At 45.9% G+C, this 12,719-nt stretch overlaps 1 protein-coding gene across 3 annotated transcripts in view; it reads right to left on the bottom strand.

Moving 5' to 3' along the window:
• The window catches only part of ARHGEF1 (Rho guanine nucleotide exchange factor 1), a 58,236-nt gene that overhangs the window by 7,714 nt on the left and 37,803 nt on the right, over positions 1–12,719 (bottom strand). For all 3 annotated transcript variants that reach the window (XM_081961738.1, XM_081961736.1, XM_081961737.1), the window contains exons 14-25: positions 12,482–12,587; positions 8,697–8,881; positions 7,006–7,152; positions 6,743–6,825; positions 6,351–6,476; positions 5,015–5,129; positions 4,631–4,731; positions 4,445–4,522; positions 2,740–2,815; positions 2,061–2,228; positions 1,634–1,721; positions 795–902 (exon numbers count right to left, since the gene is read on the bottom strand). In XM_081961738.1, coding sequence (XP_081817864.1) covers positions 795–902; positions 1,634–1,721; positions 2,061–2,228; positions 2,740–2,815; positions 4,445–4,522; positions 4,631–4,731; positions 5,015–5,129; positions 6,351–6,476; positions 6,743–6,825; positions 7,006–7,152; positions 8,697–8,881; positions 12,482–12,587 — 1,381 coding nt within the window. The remainder of the gene's footprint in view (positions 1–794; positions 903–1,633; positions 1,722–2,060; positions 2,229–2,739; positions 2,816–4,444; positions 4,523–4,630; positions 4,732–5,014; positions 5,130–6,350; positions 6,477–6,742; positions 6,826–7,005; positions 7,153–8,696; positions 8,882–12,481; positions 12,588–12,719) is intronic.

Raw genomic sequence — 12,719 nt, 5'->3', positions numbered from 1 at the left:
TTTAGGTATTGTAACTTATTTATTTATTCTTACCTCCTCTGTACGCTATATAATACTTTTGTACGTCGCCCCGAGTCCCTGTGGGGAGAGGGGGCGACTAATAAGTTCAAGTAATAAATAAATAAATAAATAATTCTTTCAGCATCTCTTATGGCAAAATTCTATTTAGCTGCTTTTGACCTCATGGGAATTTAGAAAAGAACTCGGATCTCTTTGATCTGAAGAAAAGGACACGAATACAACTTTCAATCTCTGCATTATAGTCTCTTATTATAGGAGCTCTCGCCTGACAATCAGGAGGCTGTGAGTTCAATCCTAGATAGAGGCAGATATAGGGTATAGGGCAGGGGTGTCCAAACTTGGGAACTTTAAGACTTGTGGACTTCAATTCCCAGAATTCCCCAGCCAGCCATGCTGGCTGGGGAATTCTGGGAGTTGAAGTCTACAAGTCTTAAAGTTCCCAAGTTTGGACACCCCTGGTATAGGGTTTCCTGCCTAGGCAGGGGGTTGGACTAGAAGCCCTCCAAGGTCCCTTCCAACTCTGCTATTGTATTGTATTGGGTAGATATTTCTCTCTCTGGGCACAATGAGAATATATCTGCGGAACAAAACTCTGGATTGGCCACAGGAAAGGCATCCGGCCAGCAAGCACACTGCTAGTTTCATTCAGATACCCAGACTCCATCCCGCAAGGGATTATGGGGTCGTTAAAAGAAGTTGATGATTATTATAGTCTCCATTATCTCCCCCCCCCTCCCCTTCTCTCCTCCCCTTCCTCCTAACAACATACTTACTAGCTGGGACTATGTGGTGAGTTTCGGTTTGTTACCGAAAGGCGAGGTTTGGCATTGGAAGTGGGCAGCTTCAGTGAACCAGCGGTATCGCTAATTATGTTGCACCAGCTAGGATGGAAAAGAAAAGAAGAAATCAGGAAAACTATCTCCTCCAACCCAATGTCCACCAGAGATTTGGGGACTGTGAACCCCCCCCCCACGCCCCCCCAAAAAAACTTCCCAGCAAACACAAACAAAGCTTTTCTCTTGTGACCACCTCAGCATCGTCTTTCTGTCACAACTTTGCATGAACACAGCTAAACTAAGCGGTGTCCTAAATAAAGACAGATGTCTCTCAATCACCCCAATTGAGGGCGGGGAAGGGAGATGCTCCTTCTTCCAAACTAAACTGTCACCCCAGTCAGTATAGGTAGTCCTTGATTTACGACCACATTTTCTGTGGCTACGCAAGGCCACAGAATTTTGCCCTGGTTGTTAAGTGAATTTTGCCCCGTTTTGCAAACTTTCTTGCCCCAGGTGTTAAGCGAAGTTGCAGTGGTTAAGTCAGTAACACGGTTTCTAAGCGAATCTGGCTTCCCCATTTTGACTTGGCTTGTCAGAAGGTCGCAAAAGGAGATCAGATGATCACGGGACACTGCAACCGTCATAACTATGAACCAGTTGCCAAGCGTCTGAATTCTGATTATGCGACCACGGGGATGGTGCAACGGTCGTAAGTGTGAAAAATGGGTCGTAAGTCACTGTGCTGTTGTAACTTTGAACTGTGGTAAGTCGAGGACTACTTGGGATCGGGTTGCTTGATAGGCAAGTAAGTCCCTCTTCCCACCCCGATATCTTACTTCTTTCTCTCCGAGACCGTCTGAGCCACCAGTTCGTAAATCTGAGCTCCATTCTCCCAGCTGAAGATCACATAGAAAGCTTTGATGTCTACAAGAAAGAGGGGATACAGGAAGTTGTAATATTATATTATATTGTTATGTTGTTTGTGTTTTTATCTGTTTTGTGTTTTTTCTTGGGTTTTTTCCCCCCTCCATTTTCTCTCTTTTTTTTTTACTCGTGGTTTTAAACTTGAAAATGTTCAATTAAAATTATTTTATTTTTAGAAGGGACAAGTGAATTCTCCTTGGACCCAATCTTTATTTCAAGGTTGGACCAAATCCAACCCGGAATGAGAATTTGGGCAGGAGTCCAGACCAACAAATAGTATCCAAGGCCAAAATCTTCTGCATCCGATTCCAGGTTCTCATGACCAACTCCTACACCCACCTGTGGCTACTTCGCGGGTCATGGCAGAATTGAGCTTGATGATGGGGGACAGCATTTGTTTCCCGTCGGGGGTTGGGGTGATGTTGCGGCTGTGACATTTGAGCACCAGGCGCTCTTCCTGCTTCTGGAGAAGGACCAAGATATCATCCAGCAAGAGGACGTGAACATCTGGAAGGGATCACGGAGAACGTGAGGCATGAGAAGGATGAAACAAAAGCTTCTGGGGAGGAGCAGTAGCAATAGCCCTTAGACTTATATACCGCTTCACAGTGCTTTGCAGCCCTCTCGAAGCAGTTTACAGAGTCAGCCTCTTGCCCCCAACAATCTGGGTCCTCATTTGACCCAACTCGGAAGGACGGAAGGCTGAGTGAAACTTGAGCCGGTGAGATTTGAACTGCCGAACTGCAGCTAGCAGTCAGCTGAAGTAGCCTGCAGTACTGCACTCTGACCACTGCACCGCCGTGGCTCAGGAAGAAATGAAGGTGAAGGAGGGGAGGAGATGGGAGCCCTAAAATAGATCTCTGAGCTGGGCTGTGACCCTCCCAGATCTGCCAAGATCCTAAATAGGATGTCGCTCTCCAACATTGGACACCCAGACCCGGAACCAAAACCTCTAAATCCTAGTTTGATGGCTACTTCCTTCCTCTCCCCATGGTCTTATTCCTTGAGTCCCACTCACCTACTGATTTATCCTTGGTAACTCGCCACGTCAGGGGCCCCTCGTATACAAGGTTTCGCTTGCTGATATCTGTGTTCTGTGGAAAAGAGCTGGTTAGATTCGGCGCTTTAGCCTTACTTTTCCAACCTCTGGCAAATACCTCCACCAAGGTGTTGTGGCCTGCCAACAGCCAGAAGAGCTGGCAGCAGATTCGGACAGTGAGGAGGTTGGGGAGGAATATGGGCCAGTCCTGGAGTCTGGGGAAGGCTCGGATGAGGGCTCTGTGTCGGAGGCAGAGAGGGGGCCAGGGCCATATGCCAGTTATCAGCTGCCTTCAGAGTCAGACATCAGTGAGGCAGAAGAACAGCTGGAGCCTGTTCCCAGGGCGCACATACGCAGAATGGCCAGGAGAAAGGAACAGCTAAGGAACACGGTCTGACTCAGGAGTAAAGGCACAGGTGGATGGTGAATGGCCCCTCCCATAGGGAATAAAGAGGAGCGTAAGGGGAGTGGAGTTTGCAGGAGGCCATTCGTTCCATTCGCTAGAATGAAGATCTGTTCCTGACTTCTTGCCAAGGAATTGCTGCTACAGCGTGGCGTTTGGAAGATATCGGCCTGGCATCTCTCCAAACCTGATAAAGGCCTGTAGTTGTGAAATCTCTTGAAAGGCTGCTGGCCAGGACTTTGCAGGAGAAGAATCCACTCTAAGCTAAATAAAAGCGGTTTTATCGGGATAAGGAGTTGGCTTCGTGCTTTTGGGAAGCCTAGGTTAGAACACAAGGAGACATCGTGGTCTGATGTTCACAGTTTCAAAACATGTGTTCCGGAGAAAAGGAGAACCTTTCCTCCCGAGGAGTCTTACACCTCCAATCACAACACGGCAGGCCAAAATTCAACAGGGACAGGCCGAGCGTGGCAAGTGTGCACTGCCAAAGCTGTTGAAATGTTGCCTACCACGGATGCCCCACCCTGTTTGTGTCAGAGGCACCGTTTTAACAAACGTCCGGGTTGAAAGGATTAGCCGATGGCGTCACTGTTGCGCAGGGAATGGCTATGGAGGCTCCCTTCATGTTCCCATCAAGGAGCTGGAGCGAAGGATGGGAACTCACCCCGCCCCGCAGCGGCACTCGGGTCTCGAACGCAGTTTGCTGAACTCCAACCCAACGTCCTAACCTGGCGAGCCACCAAGCTCCTTACCATGGAGATAATGACTCCGAAAAGGACCATCACCGGAAATTGTCCTGGCAAAGTTACAGGTAGTTCTCGACTTATGACCAGTCGCTCACCGACCATTCAAAGATACAACAGATCCCCCAAAGCCATCAATGACCCCATTTACAAATGACACTGTCCGGGTCTCCCTCCCATAGTCATGTGACCTGCATTTTGGGCACACAGCAACAGGCCTCCATTTGTAGAGCTCCAGGAATACATGACTGCAATTTACTTCTTCTTTTTCTGGAAATCGGTGTTGATTTCTGGTTTCCAGAAAAGAAAAATTGCCACAGCAAACAGTGCATTCTCTTAATTCCCCCTTAAAAAAAAAAAGGTCATAAAAATCAGGTCCAGTCTCATGATGACCTGCTTTATGGCTGTAATCGCTAGGCTCAATTAGGGTCGTAAGTCGAGGACTGCCTGTATGGAGATTTAAAAGGGCAAGTCATTTACTGTTACCGCTTCGTCTGTCCCCACTGCCCGATGGGTTGAATGTTCTGCTGGGACTCACCCGAAATTCACTCAGCAGAGGATCTGTGCTTTGTTTAAGATTGGAGAGATCCAAACGTCGCTGATAATCCTTCAGTTTCTGAAAAACATTTTTTTTAAACCAAGATTGAAGTGGTGAAGAACAAGGGAAGGTGTTCCCCCCCCCCCCCCCCGAAGTAGAAATGATCGCTCGAGGAAGCATCCTTACCAGTAAGTTCTCCATTACACGCACTTCTTGGTTGACGTGATTGAGGATCTGACGACAACATTCAGCCGCCTTTTCCACCTTCTGACGTTCCTCAGCTTCCTCTGCGCCAGGAACAACAACAACACAAAAAACCCCAAAAGTTTTGTGAAGGTATTTCCTTAACAACGATCTTTCCGCTTGAAATTTAGATAGGCCTTATTTTCCACAAAGTTGGAAAAGTTCTCGGGAAAGATAAAAGGCAAAAGGAGAAGGGGACAGTGGAGGATGAGATGGTTAAGATAGCCTTATCGACGCAATAAATATGAATTTGGACAAACTTTGGCAAATGGTGGAGGATCGCGGGGGGGAGGGGCTGGTGTGCTGTGGTCCCCCCACCCTGCTCACCAGTGCATTTGGCAATAGAGTGGAGCAACAGGGGATACTTGGTTAGCCTCTGCATCTCAATAGGAATGATGTCCTTCAGTTGTAACCGCCGGCATCGGGGTTTGCTTTCTGCTTCCTATGGGGGGAAAGAGAAGGGAAACCATTCACCAGCCTGGGAAAGGTATTATGGAAAAGTCTGGGGTTGCCAATCAGATTTTTGTAGCTGATCTCTCCTGTGAAGAAGATGCTCTCAAAACTATCCATACAAACTGTCTATCCAACCCTCTTTCCATCAATCCATCCTCCATTTATCCAACATCTGCCTACCTACCCACCTACCCCAGCCTGCCTGCCTACCTATCATCTATCTATCTATCTATCTATCTATCTATCTATCTATCTATCTATCTATCTATCTATCTATCTATCTATCATCTACCTACCTACCTACCTACCTACCTACCTACCTACCTATCATCCATATCTATCTATCTATCTATCTATCTATCTATCTATCTATCTATCTATCTATCTATCATCTATCTATCTATCTATCTATCTATCTATCTATCTATCTATCTATCAATCATCTATCTATCTATCTATCTATCATCTATCTATCTATCTATCTATCATCTATCTGTCCATCTATCTATCTATCATCACCTATCTATTTAAGAGCCAAAATGGTGCAGTGGTTAGAGTGCAGTACTGCAGGCTGCTTCAGCTGACTGCTAGCTACAGTTCAGCAGTTCAAATCTCACCGGCTCAAGGTTGACTCAGCCTTCCATCCTTCCGAGGTGGGTAAAACGAGGACCCAAATTGTTAGGGGCAAGAGGCTGACTCTGTAAACCGCTTAGAAATGGCTGTAAAAGCACTATGAAGCGGTATATAAGTCTAAGTGATATTGCTGAGTGTTATTGCTATCTATATATCTATTATCTACACTATGTATCTATGTATTTAACTGTATCATCTATCTATCATCTATCTATTATCATCTTCTAATCTATATCTGTTATCTATGTATGTAACTATCTATCTCTTATCTATCTATCTATCTATCTATCTATCTATCTATCTATCTATCATCTATTTATCTGACTGTCCATCCATCTATCCATCCATCCATCCATCCATCCATCCATCCATCCATCCATCCAATCTATCTACTCATCCTTCCTATTCATTTATCTATATATCCATCATCTATCTACCACATGCATCTATCTATCGATCCATCATCTACCTACCTACCTACCTACCTACCTACCTATCACATCTCTCCCTCCCTCCGTCCATCCACCCATGTCCTATCCCAGGAATAGTCAGATTCCTCTCTACTCCCAGCACTTACCTGGATGAACTGGTTGAAACGAGCTTCTTTCTTCTGCTTCGCCTTCAGCTGTTCTAACGCAAAAGACTGGCGGCTACAGAACCGGGAGGAGATCTTCTGAAACCAGTTTCCTTCAGACCCATCGAACTAGGGAAAAGTCATCAAGAAGATCACCTAGGGAAATACCCTTCTTGCCCCTAACCTTCCCAGCCCCAGGGTTAAAATCCCAAGCCTTCCTCTCCCACTGGCAGTGGACATCCAACCAATCTTTAGCTGGTTTTGAGAGTCCGAGATGGCGCTCTCCATGATGGTGTCTGGTGCCAGGAGCAGCATTACAACCCGCCTTACCAGTTTCATCCAGCTGCTTCCACACAACTAAAAAAAAACACCCCAGATTAAACCTTTGCTCTTACTCTAGCTAGCAGAGTGCTTCCAATTTCGGAGACAATCAAATGATTCTCCTCTCTCAGCCTCTTCATGTTCTCCAGAAACACTTCTGAGAAAAGAGGAGACAAAGTGGAACTCAAGAGAAGCAAAAATGCCAAGACAATGACATGGCAACTCACCACAGAAAGTCCCATTTGTCCTACTGAAGAAATCTAGCATGGAAGTTGCTGTGCTTTCACCCCTAGCCCTGTTTGCACACAACCCCCCCCCCCCCCCCCCGTGCTCTCACTGTGTTCGTCGATCAAGTCCTCCAGACTGGGGAAAATGTTCACCAGTTCGCTCTCGGTGAAGAATCCCTCGGTCAACAACGGTTGGTAGAACACCTCAAACAACACACGGAGCATCCGCAGGTGGGCATGCTCTGTGATAAATAGCTCTGTAGGAGGAAAGGCGAAGGTAAGAGTCCAGGAAGATCAGCCTCCTTTAGGAAATCTAGGCATCTTTTGACTGTAGTGGGAATTTTGTGTGCACAGAGGTGGAAAAATGCATCGATTCCCACAGTGGAAGAACAGATAATGGAGGCGGTGGAGTTGGCAGAGACGGCCAAATTAAATCTAAATCTTAATGGAAGTCTTAATTCAGGGGTGTCCAAACTTGGGAACTTTGAGACTTGTGGACTTCAATTTCCAGAATTCCCCAGCCATGCTGGCTGGGGAATTCTGGGAGTTGAAGTCCACAAGTCTTAAAGTTCCCAAGTTTGGACACCCCTGTCTTAATTTCAAGAGAGGAATTTATCTAGTTTTGTTTTCCACTCGGAAACCGCTTTTAGGCTTTATCCTCGAAAATAAGACAAAGACGAATCTTTGATTTTAGGTTTCAATGGATTACATGGTCTCCGGCGTTACAAAAGCGATCTGAAATAATTAGAAATGTAAAGGAAACGATCGAAGTTGTCGTTTTCCTTGTTCTCTGCTGCACTGAACAAAGGCGGAAGTTACTACCTTTTTTTTAACCTTAACTTTTGCATTCTTCCTTTTTAACTTCCTTGACGCTTCTTTCTATTCGATCTCATGATAAACTTTAATAAGACTTAATAAGTTTTACTTTCTTAGTTTTACCTCCCGGGGATTTATTTTATTTTAATTGGGTTTGGGGTTTTAATTGTGATGTTTTTAGGATTAGAATATATTTATTTCTTAGTACAGCCTATCTCCCCCTCCAAATGTATCTTAAATGTATTTTATTATTATGACTGGTTTTATTTGTATTGACTGTACACCGCCCCGAGTCCCTTTCTGGGAGAGGGGCGGTCTAAAAATCTAAGAAATAAATAAATATAATAAATAAATAAATAAAAATATGTGCAATTGCAAAAAAAAGAAAAAAAGGGCTGGAGATCTAAATCTTCCACGAGGTTTGCAAAGTCCTCGCTTTCTCATTTTATGTTTTATTCATTTATCCCCATTTCCTGTCACTTTGGTTGGTTTGCAAACTGTTTTTAATCCCACATCATAGAATCACTAGTACATTTTGTTATGGCTATAACAGTAACAAGCAGTGTAGCTGGGGAATTCTGGCAGTTGAAATCCACACAGCTTAAAAGTTCCTGGACTTTGCTTTTTCTTTGCGAACATTTCACTTCTCAGACAAGAAGCTTCTTTGGCTCTTCAGTTAGAACCAAAGAAGCTTCTTAGATGCGAAGCAAAATGTTTTCAAACAAAAAACCCCAAGAAAGCTCACTTACATTTGGGTGGAGGGGGAAGCACCTTTGGGCCAACCATGACCCATATCTGTAGACATTCAACGAGATTAAGAAACCCTGAGTTCTAGGCACTACAATAGATGTTCTAGGCACTACAATAGATGTTCTAGGTACTACAATAGGTGTTCTAGGCACTACAATAAAACTCCTCCTGACTTCCATGCGTTCTGACTCTGGTCTACACCTGGTAGGGCTGACAGGGAAATCCCTTCACATACCGTTGATCACTTCTTGCCGCTTCACTTCACTTTTCTTCAGCCTGAGGAGGGTGTCGGGGGGGACAAGTTCCCGCCAGTTTGGCGGGTCCAGTTCCAGTTCCGAAACACGCGGCTCAAACTCCTCAGACTGGGGAAGCAGAAAGGACGGCGGGGGCTCCCCTCCCCCAGCCCCTCCAGGTTCCAAACTGTAAGAATCAAAGCGAGAGACAAACAATACAGTGAGGATGGTCCTATGTTGACTTGTCCATCTGTCCATCCATCCTTCAGCTTTTACAGGCCACCCCAACCTGACTGATTCTGGTGATCGTCTTTGCTCTGCTCCGGGTCCCACTGTGGTTGCAACGTCTAGTCAACTATGGTTGATCTAGAAAAAGGGGAGCAGAGTTGTAACTGGATAGGAGACTACTAGGAAATCCCAAGGTTGTGCAAGCTAGACTGGGATAGAAGAATCCCAGGGAAAAGACAATGCCAAACTACCCCCAAACTCTGGCCAAGGAACACAATACAACTAATCCTCAACTTGTGACCATTGTTTAACAATGGCTCCGTTTCAACAGCCTCGGAAAAAGTGTCTTGCAGCTGTACTCAAGCTGTACCACCCCGGCAATTGTGATCGCAACTTGGCTCATATTTTTGACCCGTTGTGACATCCTGTGATCAAAAGGTTGCAATTTGAGGCCATCTTTTGCTGATTTCTGGCAAAAGACCCCCATTGGGTAAGCTGGAATCATTTAACCACCTTGTGATTCGCTTAACAACTGTGTTGATTTGCCCAATGACTGCTATAAAAATTATGGTAAAATTGAACTTACTCAACCAGCTCAACTTACAACCACAATGATTTCTCTTGGGAATTCAGGTCCCAATTATGGCCATAAGTCGAGGACTACCTGTATAGAAGTGTTCACTAAGTTGTCAGGAGATTGGGCTCAATGCAAATGAGCGTGGCTCTCTGTACTTGCTCCAACAGTTCTTGGACCCTCCCAAAATAAGAATTCTCCTAGTTTCCAGACCAAATGCATCCCACTAAACCAGTGTAATCCAATTCCAGATTTGCAACATAGATCAGTTCCATGTGCCAAAAGCATTTACTACAGCTTATGCTCTCAGCTGATAATCTTAAGAAAATGTTATTAACATTTACCATAATTATCTTCAATTTAGGATTTTATAATGGGGCAAATTCAAGATAATTTGTGAGATGCTGCTTGTTTTTTTTTTTTTTAAAGAGTTTAGGGTAGGTTTCTGACAAATTGGCAATGAACAGCTGCCAATTCAACAGAAGCCTTTCTGCCAGAAGGAAAAAGTAGTAGCCGAAATTTATTTAAATCTCAGAGGCTATACTTTAACATCTACTGAAAATTATTTTTACACCTAAACAAGGTGCTGTTTACTTGAAAGAGTAGCAAGGTTGGTTCAGGAGCCTTGCTGGACTATTTTATTTCTCCTGGGCAGAAGACACCGATGCCTAGAGTGGTTCTTTTAAAGGCTGTCTTTCCTATGCAGATGTTTTAGGGGTGTCCAACCTTGGCAACTTTCTGGACTTCAATTCCCAGAATTTCCACGGCTAGCTAGGGAATTCTGGGAGTTGAGATCCATAAGTCTTAAAGTTGCCAAAATTGGACACCCTTTTTTTTCGAGGAAGAAATTTGAGAGAGAAGCATCTTCTCTTTTATTTATTTATTAAATCTGTTTGTCATCCATCTCTGCCAATTCTTTTAGCAACAAGGTTAATGGAATAACTGTTTAATTTCTTTTGCAGATAAAGATGCTCCCATTCCTTTGGAGATGACCCCCTGGGAATGCACCCATTGTTTATGTTACTCGAGATTTCCAGGGGGGACCTTCCAAGATTGATGATCCTTTGTGGTGTAGGGTCTCTCCTACTTGAGCAGGGAGTTGGACCAGAAGACCTCAACGGTCCCTTCCATCTCTGTAATTCTTGGACAATGCTCCCGTCTCTGCCCGTCTTGGGGCAGCTGAGATGCCAGCCCCTTCACCTACTTGCGACTTCCCTGCTTCTGCCGAGCCTGTTCTAGAGTTGGTTTTTCTTCCAGCTCGTTGGCCCGGGCCGCGGCTTCGATGTCCACATCGCTCCGCGAACGCGGCTGTTTGCCTTTGGCTGAGCCTCGCTGAGACCGCTTCCGCTCGTAAACCCGCAGGCTCTCCGAGCGGCCCAACTTCCCTGTCAGCCTGGCAAGGGTGGGGACACGCACAGCCGGGCCACAGACAAATAAATAATAATGGGGTGGGGGGGATGACAACAACCACAATGCGAGAGACCAAGGGATGTTGGGTTCGATAAGCCGACGGGAACACGACGGGAGATGAAATGATCACAAGAGGTAGAAGAGCCACGGATGAACCGTGAGCGACACACGGAAAGGGAGCCACGGAGACATTTGGCACCAAGAAGGTGGCAGGGATCACAACCGGAGGACACGCAATAATATATAGGGAGGGGAGAGGAAGACAAATTTGGCACATGCAGCGGTGGAAAGAGAAAGGAAGAGAGAGAAATGTGAGACCCGCCCCCAAGAACAAACCGAGATATCCATGCACCAGAAGAAGGGACGGTGGAACTTCGAGGCCAGCTGGTGGTTGGTCCCAACCGTAACTACAGCCCCCCCCCCCCCCAAATGTTTTGCTGCTTAAAGGGAGGTGGGGGGTTGACAACACCCCCCATGGGCCACCTCCTGCCCCTTGTCAATGCTCAAAATAAGGTCTGCCACGAGAAGGAGCTGCAGGGGGAAGAAGAGAAGCAGGCTGGCCAGGTGGGACCTAGAGTTTTAAAAGGCGCCTTCTCTCCAGCCATCGGTTTGGGAAGGCAGACGAGGCTCTGGTGAACGAGAGGTCATACTTAACTCAGCTTGTGTGTCTTCCCCTGAGGAGGAAATTCATGCAAAGGGTGAGTAGGGGGGGGTGAGGAAGCCACCAACCTTTTTCGCCTTCTAGAAGGGAAGAACAGAATATAGAAGGGTGATTGTGTTAATACCGAAATGAGAGACAAGAGGAGAAGGAGGATTGGGCAAGGGAAAGGGGGAGGTGGAGTGGGGGGCAAACCTCATATATTAAGTCTCAGGAAGGGATTCAACGCTGTTTCAATGTGAGCTGAACACCAAGGAACCGGGATCAAGGAAGTGGAAAACCAGGCTCCACCATAAGATGGGAGGTAGCCAAAGTGACAACAGGAATTGTGTATTTTATTTTATTTTATTTTAACTTATCTATTTAAACATATCCCACCTTTATTATTGTTTGTTTTATAAACAACACAAAGTGGTGACCATATCTAATACTCCTTCCTCCTCCTATTTTTCTCACAACAACCCTGTGAGGTGGGCTGAGAGAGAGGGGCTGGCCTTAAGTCACATGGCTAAGGCAAGACTAGAACTCCCTGTCTCCTGGTGATTGGCCCAAAATCACCCAGCTCACATTCATGGCTAATGGGACTAGAACTCACAGCCTCCCGGGGATTGGCCCAAAGTCACTTAGCTAGCTTTCATGGCTAAAGCAGGGCTAGAATTCACAGTCTCCTGGTTTCTAGCCTGATTCCTTTATCACTAGACCGAATGGCTGTTACTCTCCAGGGGCACAGTGACATAATCTTTAGATTTCTGGTCAGCCTTACAATCTAGGCTTGTCCATATATGACTCCCAAAGTTTGTGGGACATGCTCCTGGCTAAAGAAAAGCTGGCCAGATGTGCCAAACAAGCCCTGTCCGCTTGTATGCATTCATAAGGACCCCAACTCACACTTTGCCAGGCCGTCAGCCTGCTCTCACCTTTCATTCTCTGTGCTTTCATCCAGCGAGAGCTGTTCTCCAGCCAGGGCTTGCTCAGTGACTGGCGAATCTCCCGAATCAGCTCCGAGAGCTGGACTCTCCAACCCTAAGGAAAATAGAAGAAGGTGTGAAGGAGGATGGAAGAAGAAATGCTGCCAAACCGCTCCTTTCGTTATTCGAAAAAGGTCTTCCTGTAGTGGAATGCGGTCTGGATTCCTAGGAGGGAGGGGCTGCATTC

The sequence above is a fragment of the Natrix helvetica genome, assembly GCF_964273705.1.
Source record: "Natrix helvetica genome assembly, chromosome: 9".
NCBI classification, from domain to species: Eukaryota; Metazoa; Chordata; class Lepidosauria; order Squamata; family Natricidae; genus Natrix; species Natrix helvetica.
This window is presented reverse-complemented; position numbering and strand designations above follow the sequence as displayed.